The sequence below is a fragment of the Carcharodon carcharias genome, chromosome 3, assembly GCF_017639515.1.
Source record: "Carcharodon carcharias isolate sCarCar2 chromosome 3, sCarCar2.pri, whole genome shotgun sequence".
Classification (NCBI taxonomy): Eukaryota; Metazoa; Chordata; class Chondrichthyes; order Lamniformes; family Lamnidae; genus Carcharodon; species Carcharodon carcharias.
In genome coordinates, this window is record NC_054469.1 from 99,500,439 (window position 1) to 99,519,869 (window position 19,431).

Below are 19,431 nucleotides of genomic sequence, written 5' to 3' on the forward strand. Positions count from 1 at the left end.
AATTGTACAACTATTTGACTAATTTTATGATGGATAAGTTTTTTCATTTTTGTTTTCAGTGTTACAGTACTGTACTACAAAATTAACTAAATGGATTTATTCAAGTTGTTTTCTTTATCTGACTCCTAAAATGTTCACCAGAAACTGTGGAAGACAGAGTAGTAGCTGAAGGATCAGCACGTAAAAGTAGGTGTTGCTACAGGACTTTTGTGCACTCAATACGTCACGGCTGGATTTGATCCATCTGGCAGTGACTGTAAAATCATATTAACTGTGTGTACCTATAGTCATGTGAACAGGAAACTGAGAATGTGAAAGTATATGCTAAACTGTGGCGTAGTCAGAAAGATACTTGATCTCTCACCTTGTTTGTGATTGCCTTTAAGCCTGGCCGTATTTCTTCTGGAAAACAGGTTTGTTGCAATCTAGTTTAATCACATGCACAAAATGTTATGTTCACTGTAGACAAAGCAACATATAAAGTCTGTTAACTGGAAAAATGTGCTTTTAGAAGATCTATTTACTGACTTTTTTTTTTCTTTATAATGTTTGCTTTCAAGGGCAAGGCAAGTGCTAGCATGCAATTTATCAGTTTTTAAGTACAGTATTGAGCTTTTGCAATACATGTGTGTCCATGTATTTCTTTGTGAAAAGATATCCTCACTCCACAATTACTGGTTGCAGGAAAAAAAGTGAGATAGGACCACAATTAATCATTTCAAATTTTTTCATTGTTGTCCCGCTGGGACATTTGTAGACATCTTTCGGATTGTTCTATCTCCTACAAAGTGATGCATAGTGCTTTAAAAAGTTGCTGCCTATTCTACAATTCTGTTCAACTGATTGGTGTTGTTTGAAGGGGAGAAGTGGAAGAACAAACAATTCAACATTGATGCATGTCAATGCAAAAATGCCATGTTACTGAATGCGTGATCCATACCTCATGTCATTCGCCATAAGATATGAAATGTGTATACTGTACATGTCCCATGTATCACCTATAACAAGGAAGTGTGAACTTCGGGAAGAGTGAGATCAGAAACAGTAATAATGCTTTTGATGAATGTTTGGGAGTGAGTTTTGCAATTGTTTTACTGAAACCTGAACACTGATGGCAGTCTTACACTGGATCATCAGTATGGCACCAAGATATTTCAACAGTTACTGTACTTTAAATGATCCCTCCAATATCTGCAAAGGAACAGTAGGAGGCTATTTAGCCCTTTGAGCATCTTCCACCATTCAATTAGATAGATATGGCTGATCTGAAACTTTGCCCCATATCCCTTAGAATACTTTTGGCTAACAAAAAAATCTGTCAGTCTTAGTTCTAAATTTTTCTGTTTGCGGAAGAGAGTTCCAGCCTTCTCCCACTCAGTGGGAAGAAATTTTCCCTGATTCCATGCCTGAAAGACCTGGTTCTAATTCCTTGACTGGTTCTGAATTTCCTCAACTATCAAAAATAGTTCCTGTCTGTCTATCCTACCTGTTTCCCATAATATCTTGAAAACTTTGATTAAATCACCCCTTAATCTTCTAAATTCCAGGGATTGCAACGCTAGTTGTGTAGTTTAACCCTTTGAGTTCAGGTACCTTTTTGGGAAATCTATGTTTTACTCTCTCCATGGCCAAGATATATTTTGTAAGGTGTGGTGCCCTGAACTGCTCACGGCATGCCAGGTGTGACCTAACTAGAGCTTTATCTATCTGATGCATGACTTCTACCCCTTGTATTCTAGTCAAGGCCAGCATTCCATTCACCGTTTTGATTACTTTCTGTATCTGTTTGTTTCATTTTAATGATCTGCGTATCTGGACCCCCAAGGCTCCTTGAGCTTTTACTATCTCTAATTTTTCTACCTTTTAGCAAGTATCCTGTTTGATCCCTTTTAGGCCCAAAGCAGAAGACCTCACATTTGCCTACATTGAAATACATTTGATACAGTTTTGTCCACTCACTTAATCTATCAATATGTATTTATTTTACACTTCTATCTACATTGCTTACAATACTGGCTTTCTTTGCATCATCAGCAAATTCAGGTATGTTGTTTTCTATTCCATTATTTAAGCTGTTAATTAATATGGTAAATAGTTGAGACCCCAACACAGATACTTGTGGGATACCATTAGTCACACCCTGCCAATTAGTGTGCATACTCATTACCTTTATTCTGTTGTCTTCTGCCTCGCCGGTTTCCTAATCACGTCAATAATTTGTCTTCAATTCCATGAGATTCAATTTAGCTAACTTTCTTTTAAAGGGATTTTATCAAATGCCTTTTGGAAATTCATCCCTTCCCACTACTCTGGTCACCTCATCAAAAAATTCAATCAGATTCGTCAGGCATGCCCTACCCTTTGCAAATCCATGCTGGCTCTATCTGTGCAGCTGGATTTTTTTCAAGGTATTTAGACATCCTTCCTTTAATTATAAATTTAGCACTTTCCCAACAACAGATATTAGACTAACTTATCTCCAATTCCCTGTTTTCCTTTCCTACCTTTCTTAAATAACGGAATGATATGCATAGTTTTACAAACTAAACAAACGATTCCAGGGTTCAAAATACACAAATTCTCGCTCAAAACTCCCAGAAAAGTCAATCACAGGTGTGGCCAATGAGAGGAATATAGGTGAGGAGCTGCTCCTTCAATCACAGACTGTTTCTCTTCCAGGCTTGCTGCTGATATGCGCAACCGCATCTTACTAGCGAGCTTATCAGCAGCAAATGTGGGAAGGAAATGGCCTGTGATTAGAGGAGCAGCGGGAAAGTGGGTGGCACCACATAATGCAGAAAAACTGAAACACAGCACCTCAGATCCTGACCACAGAAATGCAGTAACCAAGAACTCAGTCACCCTCACCCCGGGGTTTTCCACACTGAGCCCAGAGCCATTGCTACTGGACAGAGTGAGGGAGGGAACAGCAGCCAGACTACGCCCCCCACAAACCCTCTCACCCCAGCAGCTAACCGCTGGCCTTCCAGTGCCTGCTGCTTTATTTTCATTCCTTTACATGGAATTATCTTCAGGGATGACACTAGTCATTGGTGTTTGGCTATTCTAGTTTAGGTGTTTCAGTGGCTGTTTTTCATAAAGGTGTCAGATCCGTGAATTAAGCATGCAATTTTATGGTCAAAAGCAACATGAAGTAACAGCATATCAGATTTTTTACTTGGCCTATAAAGTGAAATATTTAATTATGAATGTTTTGTGTAGATTGTTGGAAAAGAGATTGGCATTTACATGGCACTTTATGACCTCAGGGCATCCCAAAGTGTTCTATATTCACTGAAGTATTTTTGAATTCTTATCACTATTGTAACATAGGAAACCTGACAAGCAATTTACAGGCAGCAAGCTCCCACCAACAGAAATGTCATAGCAAGCAGTCTGTTTTTAGTGATGTTAATTGAGGAATAAATATTGGCCAGGTCAACAGGGATAATTCACCTGCTTTTCTTTGGGACAGTGCCATGGGATATTTTAAGTTCATTCGAGAGAGCAAACAGAATCTCAGTATGATAGAGAGACAGCACTTCCAACAGTGCAGTACTTCCTCAGTACTGGTTGGCTGCCTTTTTTTTTGTGTTCAAGTTCCTGGAGTGGATCTTGAACGCGCAGCTTTCTGGCTCGGAGGCAACATGGCTGACCAATATGTTGCTACATGGAAATAAGATCTCAGCTTTCCCCTAGCAATGCAGTTACCAGGAGGTGGCAGACAAAAGCATTTGCCCATACAGAAGAAAAGTGATTAATTGTTATGCCCTGATCAGTTCAGATTACAAAGGGACAAATGCATACTTAAGTGGGCAGTTAGGAATTAGGTTGGAAATTCTAGAAAGTGAGCTAAGTATCTATATTATAGAAATAGCATATTGAGATGATATTGGCTCTTTCAGTAAATATCTCCGGAATCTTTGCACTTGATTAATAATGCTCTGGGCTAATAGAATGATAGGTGCCCCTAAGTGTCGTATTATGAACTTGAACAGCTCGAGAGGAATTCAAAGATATTGGTCGGAATTTTCCGGTCCCACCCACAATGGGAATTGGCATGGGCAGGACTGGAAAATTTGGAGATCAGCCAGAAGTCTGTTGACTTTGGGAGGGAATGGCAGGACCATTGATTGGGACAGATATCCCTTCTATATTCCAATTATTTATATTGGTGTTTGTACTTTGGGGCCTTGTTGGCTTCTGTATCAGTCTGAGTGCAATCCTACATGGGCTAAAAGGTGTGAAATGCACTTTGATTTTTCTCATCTTCAATGACAGCAAGGTGCCAATGCAGTTTAAGTTTGTGGCATATGTGACCTGTCTTTTTGTTGTTCTTACATCAGAACTTCTAGGTTTGCAACGGAAGCACTTCCTCCAGTTTATGTGCAAAATTCAGGATAAGTCTGTGAGGCAGATTTGAGACATAAAGGAGAAATCAGGCCTGAAGAGGGCATCAGCCTCATAACAGGCACAGCTCTGCCACAGCACCCCATGTGCAGATAGGAATTAAGCAGTTGGTGATAACTAAGCTTGCAATGTGGCACTGGACTTTAATGTCTAGACCATCAAGTTGACTGGCATGACACAAACTTTCTTGTGTATGCTGTAAGCAGCTGCATTTCAGCAACAACTACTATTTGCATAGTGTCTTTAACATGAACATTCCAAGGTGCTTCATAGGAGTGTTAAACAGCAAAATTTGGCAGAGCCAAATAAGGAGATATTGGGGCAGATGATGAAAAGCTTGGTCAAAAAGTTATGCTTTAAGGAGTGCCTTAAAAGAGAAAAGAGAGATAAAGAGGCAGAATGGTTCAGGGAAGGAATTCTGGAACTTGGGACCTTGGTAGCTGAAGGTACAGCCACCAGTGGTGTGGCAATTAAAATCAGGAAAGCTCAAGAGGCTAGGATTAAATGAGTGCAAATGTGGAGGAATGGAAGGGTGAGACCATGGAGGCATTTGAAAACAAGGATAACAATTTTTAAATGGAGGAATTGCTTAACTGGGAGCACAAGGTTGATGGTGAACTGGACTTAGTTCGAGTAATGACATGGGCAAGAGAGTTTTGGATGACCTCAAATTTGGAAAGGCTAGAATGTGGGAAGCTGGCAGGATTGAGTTGGAATAGTCAGGTCTAGAGGCAGCAAAAACTGGATAAACTGTAGCTGATGATAAAGATCTAGGATTGTACAAGATCGTCTTTGGAGGTCAGCTATGAAGACAGACTTGGATATCCAGGACTTAGTATTGACCATGACAATGATCATAATTTGAGTTGGGTATCAATTATGCAGCGGCTGTGCTTTAAATATTTTCTTAAGTACCTTCAGTAGAGGTTGGAGACAGCATAATTAACAGCTCAGAGTTCATTTATATATTCAATTAGAATGTACTTATTGATTCTGAGCCTCAGATTTCGAAGGATTATTCAGTACAAATGAAATTGCTGCCTATGTAAGTTAATTCTGAATCGATAACTTGGTTGGAACTTATGTTTAAGTTGCACTCTTAGCTTTATCTCAATGTTTATATTTAGGTGTTGGAAGGATAGTGATGACATCACGATTTCGTGTACTAGGTGGGAGGACAAACCACATACGTGCTTTTGAGATACCAAGAGACAAACATCGGTCAGAGGTCATCTGCAATGTCCATTTCCTGGATGGCAGTTTGCAGAGTTTCAAAGTCAATGTAAGTTGATACCCTTTATGTTTGTAGCCACTAAATCTGTTATTCTCATAATATTGTAACTGAATGAAAAAGCTGTGTAAATGGCTTGCTACATTAGATTTTACTACATGCAGAGAATGAGGAATAAGCTTTTGGCATGGCATGTGTATAGTGGCACTCAAACAATGTATATTTGCTTTCAGTATGAGCATCCCAATTCTGCTGCCTGAATTCTCAACTCTTGTCATCCGAAAACTTCCTTGGCAAATTCATGTGCATTGTAGAAAACACAGTGCAAAAATCATACTGTGCAGCAACCAAATTAGAATCAATTTCAGCCATACTACTTTCACCAACACTCCTTTGTCCCACACCTTTTCACCACAGATGTCAATTGTCTAGGGCTGATGTAATTTTATTTTGACTTCAATTTAAATACTTGGTGACAACACAATGCTGCTGAACCCACTTTGCAGTGCCGTGTTGCTATTGTCATTTGCTCAAGCACTTTTTTGACTTTGTAACTCAGGTAGGTAAACGCTCTGTACACTTCTCTTTCTGTGGATAAAACTATGAAGATGTATTTTGCTTGAAGTTCCCTTTATTTTGTGCTAATAGGAATCTATACATAAAATGTAGCTGAACAGAACTTTCTGGAGCATTTTGGATATTAAAGTTATAGGATGCTAGAGGCCATAATTGTGCTTTGCTGCTGTTCTTAAAAAAAAGTGAAATCTAGAAAAATTGAGATTAACTGTTTACTACAGACCATTTTTGTCAGATGTGGTTGATTAATTGGTTTACGTGATATGCAAGCGCTATATTACCATAAATGAATTGACCATACCAGTTAGTGAATAGGGCAGATGGTGGCATAGTGCTACTGTCATTGTACTAGTAATCAAGAGGCTAATGCTCTGGGGAGACGAGTTCAGATCCGACCATGGCTGGAATTTAAATTCAATTAATTGGAAAATAAGTCTGGAATTGAAAGCTAGTCTCAGTAATGGTAACCATGAAACTATGATCAATTGTCATAAAAAAAGATGTCCCACTAATGTCCTTTAGGAAAGGAAATCTGCCATTTCTATCTATCAAGCCCCCACAGAACCAGGCTATTCAGATGTCCTGCCGAAAGATCGCTGACCTGAAACGTTAACTCTGTTTGTCTCTCAACAGATGCTGCCCGACCCACTGAATATTCCCAGCATTTTCTGTTTTTATTTTGTTCAGGGATAATGTCAGGAAGCACTCCTTCACATAAATGGTAGTGGAAATTTGGACCTCTCCTCTGCAAAAAGCTATTAAGGCTAGGTCAATTGAAGATTTCAAAACTAATTAATAGATTTATTTTAGGCAAGGATATTAAGGGTTACGGAACTCCAGACCCATGGCAATGTGGTTGACTCTTAACTGTTCTTAAGGGATTGGCCTGGCCAGTGACGCCCGCATCCCATGAGCCAATAAACATCTTGCAAGGTCAGACCACTTGCACAATTTTATGGTGCTTTGGGTATGCCCCTCATGCCAGGCCAGGACATCAAGGCCAGCAGCTAATAAAACACTGCTGATTGTGTGTGTTGCGAGATATGAAGCATAAAGAACATAGAAACAAGAGACCAATTAGCCCCTTGAGCCTGTTCCTCCATTCAGTTGAATATGGATGATCTGTATCTTAACCAGCTACCCAGTTTGGTTCAGTAACTCTTAATATCCTTGCCTAAAATAAATCTATTGACTAGTTTTGAAATCTTCAATTGACCTAGCCTCAATAGCTTTTTGCAGAGGAGAGGTCCAAATTTCCATTACCATTTATGTGAAGGAGTGCTTCCTGACATTATCCCTGAACAAAATAAAAACAGAAAATGCTGGGAATATTCAGTGGGCTGGGCAGCATCTGTGGAGAGAGAAACAGAGTTAATGTTTCAGGTCAGTGATCTTTCGGCAGAACATCTGAATAGTCTGGTTCTGTGGGGGCCTGATTGCTGGAGTTCCAAGAGCAACCTAAATTTTTTTATAATAAAGGCAAAATACTGCAGATGCTGGAAAAGCTCAGCAGGTCTGACAGCATATGTGGACAGAAAGACTAAGTTATTGTTTCGAGTACGTATGACACTTCTTCAGAGCTCTGAAGAAGAGTCATACCAACTCAAAACATTAACTCTAAATTTCTTTATACCCAATTTTAATGGAAGCTTCCCTCTAAGTACCAAGTAAATTGTCTGATTGGCACTTTTACAGCTGAACCCAGCCACATCCTCACTCGATCTTCACATATACAAAGTTTCAAGCAGGAAAGTCTTTTGAGGTGTGGTGAGAAGGGAAGTTGGATGATTTCAATTCAAGATACTTAAAAAATCTAGAGCCATCTGTAAGGTTTTTATTTGCGCAAGGTTGAGTACATGATATCGTCCCATAGGAATGCACCCCCTTAAGTCCAGAAAGCAGATTGGCAGAGCAAGAAATGGGGACATCTAAGTATGTTTATTCATACTGGTGAAGTTAAACTGGCTAAGTTGTTTTGTGTAACTTGCAAGAGCAGCTTTCAGCTCGGGCTGTGCATCCAATTGGACTTTTGGTCCTCAGGGTTATTTGGAGCTTACATGACCATGACACAGCTTGAGCAATACCAGCCCTAAATGATATGCCTGTCCTTCTGATTTGCATTATTGAACCAAAAAGGTTAATTGATCAACAGTGCCCTGGAATGCTGCATGGATGCTTAATTGGATAACCTGGCTTGCTGCAGAGGGTGAATCCCCCACCATCAACATCCTGAGAGTTGCCATTGACCAAAAACTTAACAGGACCAGTCTCATCATACTGTGGCTGCAAGAGGAAGTTATAGCTGGGTATTTTGCAGCAAATGGTTCATCTCTCCAAAGCCTTCCCACTACCTAGAAGCGTGATGAACTAATCTTCCATGACTGGATGAATACAGCTCCAACAGTATAGAATTATAGAAAATTTATGGCACAGAAGGAGTCAATTTGGTCAATCATATCCGTACCAGTCAAGAAAAAGTGATATACTTATCCCACTTTCCAGCTCTTGGTCCATAGTCCAGGAGGCTACTTCACTTTAAGTGCAGATCCAAGTATTTTTAAAATGCATTGAGGATTTCTGCCTTTATCACCCTTTCAGGCAGTGAGTTCCAGACCTCTACTGCCCCTTGGTGAAAAGGTTTCTCGCTAACTGCCCTTCAGTCCTTCTGCAAATTACTTTAAACCTGTGCCCACTTGTTACTGATCTCTCTGCTAAAGGAAATAGGTGCTTGCTGTTCATTCTATCTAGCTCCTCATAATTTTGTACACTTTAATTAAACCTCCCCTCAGCCTCCTCTGATGCAACAAAAATAACCCCAGGCGACCCAAACTTTCCTCATTTAAAAAAACTCTCCATCCTGGCAACATCTTTGTAAATTTCCCCTGTATGCCCTCTAGTACAATCACATCCTTCCTGTAATGTGGTGACCAGAACTCTAGCTGTGGCCTAACCAGTGTTTTACATGGTTCTAGCATAACCTAGTACAAAAGCAAAATCCTGAAACGCCCTACCTAACAGCATAATGGGAGTACCTTCATCACATGGACTGCAGTGGTTCATGAAGGTGGCATACCAACACCACGACTCGAGGGCATTGAGAGATGGGCAATAAATGTTGACCTTGTCAGTGACACAGTGAATAAATAAATAGACATCTTGTATTTATGGCTGTTAGTTTGGATTCTCCTGTAACTGGAAATAATTTCATCACATCTGCCTAGTCCGCCCCATTCATAATTTTAAATACTTCTAACTCTTCTCTTTCCTAAAACAAAAATCCCCTCCTTGCTTAATAACTGTGATCTCTCATTTCTGGTGTGACCCTGTAATACTTTCTTCAGTGTTCCTTAGTCCTTTTATGATATGGAGACGAGAACTCTACATTGTATTGTAAGTGCGGCCTGACCAGCATCCCATACAAGTTTAACACTTTTCATTACTTCTAAATTCTGTACTCTTAAAAATGCTAACAAAGCACTGGCATTTATTTCTAATTGCTTTGCTGACTTGCAGGGCTACTTTTAATGATTTGTTCACTTGTATCCCTCGATCTTCTTGCACTTGTATCCCATTCGGTTTCTTATTTTCTAATGTGTGGACAATGTTTCTATTTTCCTACCAAAAATGCGTCACATCACACATATCTGTGTCAAAGTTAATTTGCCACTTAACTGTCTGTCAAAAACTCATGTAAAGATCACTGTACCTGTCCCTCTGATGAGCTCAAACACAGCTATGAGTCAACACCACTACTACAGAATGAACATCAGTCACCTAAAGCATTTGGAATTGAATAGAAAGGCTAGCTTATTGAACCACTTCCTCCTTCAGGTACCATGCCCTAAGAAGGTTGGGGTGATCATGGACTTCTATTGGATTGCCTCATGATTATGTTTGATAAAGGTCTGCCATTGCCTTCCGCAGGCAACTCCCTGACCAGGAAACTCGCTCACTCTTACTGCATGCCATCAGGTGTATTGGAAGGATTTGCAGGCTGATAATCAACCTGTTTGGCCACGTTGTGAACACACCTTCCATGGCCATCAAGTCCTGGAATGGGATTTGAAGCTGGAGCTCCTGGCCCAGAGGTAGGATGCTACCACTGTGCCTGATATGTATTTTAAATTACGTTTGACTGATGACTAACATGTTGCCCAGCTATCAAATACATTATTTGATTGGCCATAATTTTCTAATTGTCCTTAAATATAGGAATGATAGCAGAGGATTAGGGGATTGCAAATGTTATACCCTTGTTCAAAAAAGGGTGTAAAGAAAAACACAGCAAGTAGAGGGCCAGCCACTTTAACCTTGGTGATGGCGAAACTTTTAGAAAAGATGATTCAAGACAAAATTAAAAGGTGCTTGGGCACATGCAGGTTGATTAAGGAGAGTTGGCATGGATTGGTTAAGGGCAAATTGGGTTTAACTACCTTGCTTGAATTTTTTGATAGGGTAACAGAGAGGGTTGATGAGGGTAATGTCATTGATGTGGTGTACATGGACTTCCAAAAAGCACTTGATAAAGTGGTACACAATAGAGACATGAGCAAAGTTAGAGCTCATGGCATAAAAGGGACAGGAGCAACAAGGTAACGAAATTTGCTGAGTGACAGGAAACAGAGGGTAGTGGAGAATGGTTGTTTTTTGAACTTGAGGAGGGTTTATAGTGGAGTTCCCCAGGGAACTGTGTTAGGACCCCTGCTCTTTCTGATATATGTTAATGACCAAGACTTTGGTGTACATGACACAGTTTCAAAATTTGCGGATGACATGAATCTTAGAGCTATTGTAAACTGTTAGGAGAATTCTGTTAAACTTCAAAAAGACATGGACAGGCTGGTGGAATGGGCAGATCATTGGCAGATAAAATTTAATGCAGTGAAGTGATTCAGAGGCAATGTAAAATAAAGGGTACAATTCTGAAGGGTTGCAGGAGCAGAGTGACCTTAGAGTATATGTGCAGAAATCATTGAAGATGGCAAGGAAGGTTGAGACCGTGGTTAATAAAGCATATGGGATCCTGGGCTTTATAAATGGGGGCACAGAGTACAAAAGGACCGAGTTATGATAAACCTGTATAAAACACCAGTTCAGTCTCAACTCATTTGTCATTGAGAAAATGCTAGAATCCACTATTAAGAAGGTATTAGCAGGACATTTAGAAAATCATAATATAATTAGGCAGAATCAATATGCTTTATGAAATGGAAATTGTGTTTGACAAATTTATGAGAGTTCTTTGAGGATGCAACAAGCAGGTTGGTTGAAGGGGGAACAGCAGATATAGGGTCGTAACTTCCTCGGAGTGGCAATCAGAGTCAGATTGCTACTCTGTGCCCACTTACAGTCCCTCCATAATGTAGGGGGGGGTCGGACATTGGGAGGGGGCTGGGGGGTTGGACGTTCAGGAGAGTGGGAGCATTGGACATTTGGGGAGCTGGGGTGCATGGGACATTTGAGGGAGGCGGGGGGTTGAAATTTTGGGGGGATCGGACATTGGGGCGGGTGGGGGTCTAGTCGGACCTCGGGACGTGGCATTGTCGGTTTGGGCCTGTGGGGTGTGCGTTCAGGTTGGGTCAGGGTGAGGATTGGGCCTGCTGGTGGGGGAGGTCCAGTCGTGTTAGGGGGTGAGAGTCAGGGTGTGGGGGTCGGATGAGTAGTCCCGTCAGGGTGTGGGGTTCGGGTAAGAAGTCCCGTCAGGGTGTGGGGTTCGGGTGAGTAGTCCCGTCAGGGTGGGGGAATCCCATGGGGGAGTTGAGGCATTAGGGAATACCGTGGGAGGGGTGGTTAGCCAGGGATCGGGGAGCTGGGGGAATCCCATGTGGCCGGGTGCGGTCCGGGCCTTTACAATGGTTACCCAGAAGTTAGAAGAGGTTTTAATTCTTCTAATATTTTCTGAATAACTATTGGTGTAACCTGTCAGAACCATCCAAAGTCATATTTTCAGATAGCTCCAGCTCTGGGCAATTGTCTAGAGGAAGTTTGCACTTCTGGGCAATTGCCGTGTGCACCCTTACCTGTGAAATTCTGAGAGGGATTTTACAGTGCATCTTTGGGGTACCCCCCAATCCAATGGCTGGGGAGCTCGGGAGTTAAGACCCATAGTGTATTTGGATTTTCAAAAAATAATTCAATAAGGTGCCACATAAAAATTTACTGCTGAAAATAAGAGCTCATAATGTTGGGGTGGTATATTAGCATGGATAGAGCATTGGCTAAATACCAGGAAACAAAGAGTCAGGTTAAATGGGCCATTTCCAGGACAGCAAACTGTAATGTGTGGAGTGCCACAGAGATCAGTACTGGGCCTTCAATTATTTAAGATCTATATTAGTGACTTAGATGAAGGTACCGATTGTATTTGCTGTATCAGCCATATTTGCTGACTATACAAAGATAGGTAGGAAAGCAAGTTGTGAGGAGGGTACAAAGAGTTTGCAAAGGGATATAGATAGGTTAAGTAAGTGAGTCAAAAGTGGCAGATCGAATATCCTATGGAAGAATGTCAGGTGATCCGCTTTGGCAGGAAGAATGGAAAAGTAGAATATTATTTAATTGGAGAGAGACTGCAGAATGCTGAGTTACGGAGGGATCTGGGTGTTCTTGTACATGAATCATAAAACATTCGCATGTAGGTACAGCAAGTAATTAGGAAGACAAACGGAACATTGGCCTTTATTGCAAAGGGGATGGAGTATAAATGTAGGGAAATCTTACTACAACTGAAAAGGACTGATGAGACTGCAGCTAGAGTACTGTGTACAGTTCTGGTCTCCTTACTTAAGGAGGGATATATATGCATTGGAAGCAGTTCAGAGAACATTCGCTAGACTGATTCCTGGGATGAAGGGGTTGTCTTATAAGGCAAGGTTGAGCAGGTTGGGCCAACACTCATTGGAGTTCAGAAAATTGAGAGATGATCTTATTGAAACATATAAGGTTCTGAGAGGGTTTGACAGGTTAGATTCTGAAAGGATGTTTCCCCTCCTGGGAGAATCTAGAACTAGGGGGCGAAGTTTTAAGATAAGGGGTCTCTCATTTAAGACAGAGATGAGGAAAAATTTATTTTCTCAGGTCATTGGTCTTTGGAATTCCCTTTCTCAGAAAGCAGTGGAGGCTGGGTCATTCAATATATTCAAGGCTGAATTGGACAGAGTTTTGATCTGCAAGGGAGTCAAGTGTTAAAGGGGGGGCGGCAGGAAAGTGGTGCTAAGGCCACGATCAGATCAGCCATGATCTTACTGAATGGTACAGCAAGCTCAAGGGGGCAAATGACCCACTCGTGGTCCTAATTTAATGATCTTATGCAGTATTGCATCCAGTTCTGAGCATCAAATTGCAGGAAGGATTCAAAAGCATTAGAATGGATGCAGAAAAGAATCATGAGAATGGTTCCTGGGATGAGGAACTTCAGCTCCATAGATAGAGAAGTTGGAACTGTTTTCCTTGGAGAAGAGAAGGTTGAGAGGAGATTTGATAGAAAAATGAGGGGATTGAAAAGAGTACATAGAGAGAACTGTACCCATTGGTGAAGGGTCTGAGAACCAGAGGGCACAGATTTAAGGTAGTTGGCAAAAGAACCAGTGACGACATGAGGCAAACCTTTTTTACGCAGAGAGTGGTTAGGATCGGGAATGCACTGTCTGACAGTCTGGTGGAGGAAAATTCAATCCTGGCATTCAAAAAGGAATTGGATCATTCTCTAAAATGGAAAAATTTACAGGGTTACAGGGAAATGGTACGAGAGTGGCAGTAGGTGAATTGCTTTGAGCCGGCACAGCATACTCACCTGTTTGACAGAAATCAAAATTCTCAAAGATGGTAATTGCTTTTGGCCTCCTTGAGTTCTCTGCCCGATGGCAGATCCAACCTACAAGCGCTGCGATCTCCACTATGGATAGGGCAAGGCGGCTAGTCTTAACCCCAGCTGGAATGAGGATTAAACCCCTTGCTTTTGGCACCAGCCTGATCCACACTGACCATCCAGCCAACTAGCCACCCCACAAGGTACTTTTGTATGTGGGTTGTAGCCTGGAGCTATGGATCGTGATGTTATTGGCTCCAATTTCTTTTCGTTAAACGACTGACCAGGAATCCCTCCTGCTCTTATTGCCTACCATTGGCATATGTCGGAAGGATTTACAAGTTGATACTCAACCTGTTTGACCATGCCTCACAAGAATTCCCCATGCCTTTGGCTTGCCAGACCATAATTCTTGTTTCTTGCTGAAGCAGCCAACTAAAAACCATATTACCTGTGATCACTGTGACAACAATAAAGGGACTGATCAATTAACTGACAAAAATGCTCGATTATTCTTACTTGAAAGTAATGCTTCAAAGTACCAAATTTGAACAAGGTGCACTAAGAAATGACTAGAATTAATGAAATTGGAGTATATATCAATCTCATTGAGCTGTCAATCAAAGAAACATTTATCAATTATAGATGAAAGGGATTCAATTTCAAACCAGTTGAACACATTTTTGTCAACCTAATCCTATGCTTTCAGCTTCTGAATGACCTTTAGTTATTATTTACACTGGTAGCTACAGTGATTTGGGAAATTGAGATAAGGACAAGGATACATTTGATTCACTATTCTTCATGATTCACCAAAGTTGGGAATGTAGTGTACCATTCTGGATATAAAGGCCTCAAGAAGGAAATGTTCAAAATTATACTGCTTCAAGTTATTCAGGTGGCGTGCCCAGGAGACTGTGTCTAATTTCAAAGTTGCCTACATTTACATTATTATCATATGCACAAATATTGTCAAAATTCCTGTATGCGCATCAAGAAAACATAAGTAGAAAAAGCGTGGAGACAGTTTAATAAATTTTATATCTAGCCTCATACTTGCGTGTTATATTTGGGGGAAAGAGCTATTGATCCATAAGAAAATTCTAATCAGCAGCTTGGAATACTGTGTTTCTCAGGAATTCTGTGTCCTCTAATTTATAGATGAGGAAAATGATTTGTTTTGCTATTGAATCAAATGCTTTAAACTGTATTATTTGTCCCCAATATAATGTTGGACTGAGCCTGGCTGTTAGATTGACGAGAGGGGTAAAAGACTCCAAGGGTCGTTGTTCACTAAAGTTGGTTAATGTCTATTATTGTGAGCCTTTTCTCTTCTTAATCTGTGATATTGCGACTTTGAAATCCTGTCACAAGTATAATTTTTTTTCTATGCTGAAATGCTCGCTCCCACTATTTTTGGGCAAGGATGATGAGGATATAGCCTTTCGCCCACTCATTATGGCTTTGAAATCCAGATAGCAGTGGTGTGGGAAATGTTTCAACAGATCAGATTGTACATGAGGTCAGATAGGGTAGATTAAATTTAAGGTAAACATGTAGCAAGTACACACATGGTAAAGAAAGGTGGGTGGCACGTATATTCCATGAATGGTTTTGAAGTAGCTAAGGATGAAATTGCAAGAGACCCAGATTGAATACTTAGCACACCTAACAGTAGAAAATAGGGACACTGATTCAAACTGCAAAAATGTGAATTTAAGACTGATGTCAGGAAATTTTTTTGTTAATACAAAGAATTATCAATGCATGGAATGAACTTCCAGGAGGAATAGTGTCGGCAATAATCCTGGAATCATTCAAGAAGGGTCCAATAAGAGGGCTTGATGACTTTTCCATGGATAAATTAGGATGAGCTGAGTTTTCTCCTATTTTTGTCTTGTGATCTCACGAGCCAAAATAAATATATGTTATGGATTTTATCACTGAGGCATGGAATAGTCCTGAGCCAAATTGGCATTGGTTACCTATCATACTGAGAGGGAGTGAAAAACATTTCCTGAGGCAAAAGGTTCATTACAATAATTTAAAAGCAAAATACTGCAGATGCTGGAAATCTGAAACAAAAATAGTAAATGCTGGAAAAGCTCAGCAGGTTTAGCAACATCTGTGGAGAGAGAAACAGTTTACGTTTCGAGTCCATATGACCCTCTGAAGAAGGGTCATATCGACTCGAAACGTTAACTCTGTTTCTCTCTCCACAGATGCTGCTAGACCTGCTGAATTTTTCCAACATTTTCTGCTTTTGTTTCAGGTTCATGAGTGTTGGAATTATTTTGGTGCGCATAGACCCACAAAATATTTGTGGTAAATTTAGTATCTTTATTGCAACAGTACCTCTTTAAATACCAATCTAATGCCATCCAAACCTTCCCATGCCATCACACTCATGCTATAGCCATCCCATTCTTTTCATTCCTCATATCTACCCCATTCCATCCTTCATTCCGACCTTTTTCCCATGTAATCCCCATATCCCATTCCAATCCTCCCATGCCATCCTATTCCTGCCTCCATACCACACCTCCCAGCCCATCTCCTGCATTCTTGCTCTCTCCTCCTGCGTGTTCACCCTCCCTTCCTGTGCTCTCGCCCTCCTCTCCTGCACTCTTAATTAATCCATATTGATTGGGAAAATCAAATTGGCAGAGGTAGCCATGAGCAAGAATTCATAGAGTGTATTCAGGACAGTTTCCTAGAACAATATGTTGATCCAACCAGGGATCAGGCTATTTTGGACCTGGCATGTATAATGAGACAGGTTTAATAAATTATCTCAGAGTAAAAGATTCCCCTAGGAAACAGTGACCATAACATGGTGGAATTTAGCATTCAGTTTGAGAGTGAGAAACTTAGTTCGGAAACAACTGTGGCTAACTTAACTAAGGGTAATTACAAAGGAATGAGGGCAGAGTTCATGAAGCCGTGCTGACTCTGCTTGATTATGTTATGCATTTCTAAATGCTCTGCTATTCCATCCAATATTATCGATTCCAACATTTTCCCAATGACATATGTTAAGCTAACTGGCCTATAGCTACCTGTTTTTTTGTCTCTTTCCCTTTTTGAATAAGGAAAGGAATTTAAGGAGAAAAGGAGTTTAGCGGAAAAGACAGTTGATGAGCAATGGCAGACTTTCAAGAAAATAGTTCATGACTCACAACAAAGATATATCCTGGTGAGGAGGAAGGATTGTAGGAAGGGGATAAATCAACCATGGTTAACCAAGGAAGTTAAGGATGGTATCAAAGTGAAAGAAAAATGTGGTAGTAGTAAGCCAGAGGATTGGGAAAGTTTTAAAAACTAACAGAAGATGACCAAAAAAAAATAAAGAGGGAGAAAATAAACTTTGAGGGTAAACTAGTAAGTAATATAAAAACGGATAGTAATAGCTTCTGTAAATATATAAAAAGGAAGAGAGAGGCCAAAGTCAGTATAGGCCCCTTAGAGAATGAGGCTGGGGAAATAATAATAAGGAACCAGGAAAAGGCAGAGGAATTGAATAAATATTTTGCATCAGTCTTCACAGTAGAATCTATCAATAGCATACAAAAATACTAAATAATCATGAAGCAAAAGTTGGGGGGGGAAATAAATACAATAACTATCACTAGAGAAAAAGTACTGGGGGAAACTAATGGGGCTAAAGGCTGATAGGTCATCTGGACCTGATGGGTTGCATCCTAGGATATTAAAGGAACTAGCTGCAGAGATGGTGGCTGCACTGGTCATAACCTTCCAAGAATCCTTAGATTCTGGAAAAGTCCCAGAGGATTGTAAAACTGCCAATGTGACACCCTTATTCAAAAAGGGAGGGAGACAAAAAACGGGTAACTGTAGGCCAGTTAGCTTAACATATGTCATTGGGAAAATGTTGGGTCTATAATAAAGGATGGGATATCAGAGCATTTAGAAATGCATAATATAGTCAAGCAGAGTCAGCATGGCTTCATGAAGGGGAAATCATGCCTGACAAATTTATTAGAATTCTTTGAGGAGGTAACAAGCAGGATAGATAAAGGGAACCAGTAGATGTAATATATTTGGATTTCCAAAAGGCGTTCGATAAGATACCATACATAAGACTACTTAATAAGAGCCCTTTATGTTGGGGTAGTATATTAGCATGAAAGAGGACTGGCTAACTAATAGAAAACAGGGATTTGGAATATTCATTTTCAGGATGGCAAACTGTAACTAGTGGAGTGCCACAGGGATCAGTGCTGGGGCCACAATTGTTTACAATATATATTAATGATTTGGATGAGGGAAATGAATGTACTGTCGCCAAGCTTGCAGATGACAAAAGTGGTGAAGATGACACAAAGAGCCTGCGGAGGGATATAGACAGGTTAAGTGAGTGTGCAAAAACGTGGCAGATAGAATATGATGTGGGAAAATGTGAGGTTATGCACTTTGGCAGGAAGAATAGGGGACTGCATATTATTTAAATGGACAAAGACTGAAGAAAGCTGCATCACAGAGGGATCTGGGAGTCCTAGTGCATGAATCCCAGAGCTAGCGTACAAGTCCAACAGGTAATAGGTAAGGCAAATGGAATGTTGGCCTTTATTTCAAAGGGAATGGAGTATAAAAATAGGGAAGTCTTGCTAAAACTATACAAAGCACTAGTTAGACCACAACTAGAATACTGTGAACAGTTTTGGTCCCCTTATCTAAGGAAATATATACTGGCTTTGAAGGCCATCCAGAGAAGGTTCATTAGGTTGATCCTGGGGATGGAGGGATTTTCTGATGAGGAGAGGTTGAGTCAGTTGGAGTTCAGAAGAATGAGAGGTGACCTTATTGAAACATATAAGATTCTTAGGGGGCTTGACAAGGTAGATACTGAGAGGTTGTTTCCCCTCGTAGGAGAGTCTAGGACCAGAGGGCATAATCTCAGAGTAAGGGAGTGCCTATTTAAAACAGAGATGAAGAGGAATTTCTTCTCTGAGAGTAGTCAGTCTGTGGAATTCTTTACTGCAGAGGGCTGTAGAGGCTGGGTCATTAAGTATATTCAAGGCTGGGATAGACAGATTTTAATCAGTAAGGGAATCAAGGGTTATGGGGAAAAGGCAGGAAATTGGAGTTGAGGATTATCAGATCAGCCATGATCTCTGAGTGGCAGAGCAGACTTGATGGGCCAAATGACTTACTTCTGCTCTTACGTCTTATAGTCTTAAGCCACAACTTCTGATGCCAAGGACCAGTTGTGAAAATGCAGGCTTCCCATGCCAGTTTCTGCCAGTGGACAAGAGTTTGATTGTGTCACTCTAATTGCTCAAAATATAACTACTGAGTGATTGCACATCTCTCCTTCCAGACACATATTGCACCCCTGATACAATATGCTGATAGGTGTGTCTGAAGAGGACTTTGACCCTTGTGT

At 40.6% G+C, this 19,431-nt stretch overlaps 1 protein-coding gene across 2 annotated transcripts in view; it reads left to right on the top strand.

The window, feature by feature from the left end:
- Positions 1-19,431, top strand: part of LOC121275931 (tyrosine-protein phosphatase non-receptor type 3-like) — a 305,875-nt gene that overhangs the window by 97,053 nt on the left and 189,391 nt on the right. For both annotated transcript variants that reach the window (XM_041183799.1, XM_041183801.1), the window contains exon 2: positions 5,538-5,692. In XM_041183799.1, the coding sequence (XP_041039733.1) occupies positions 5,555-5,692 (138 nt within the window). In that variant the 5' untranslated portion in view covers positions 5,538-5,554. The remainder of the gene's footprint in view (positions 1-5,537; positions 5,693-19,431) is intronic.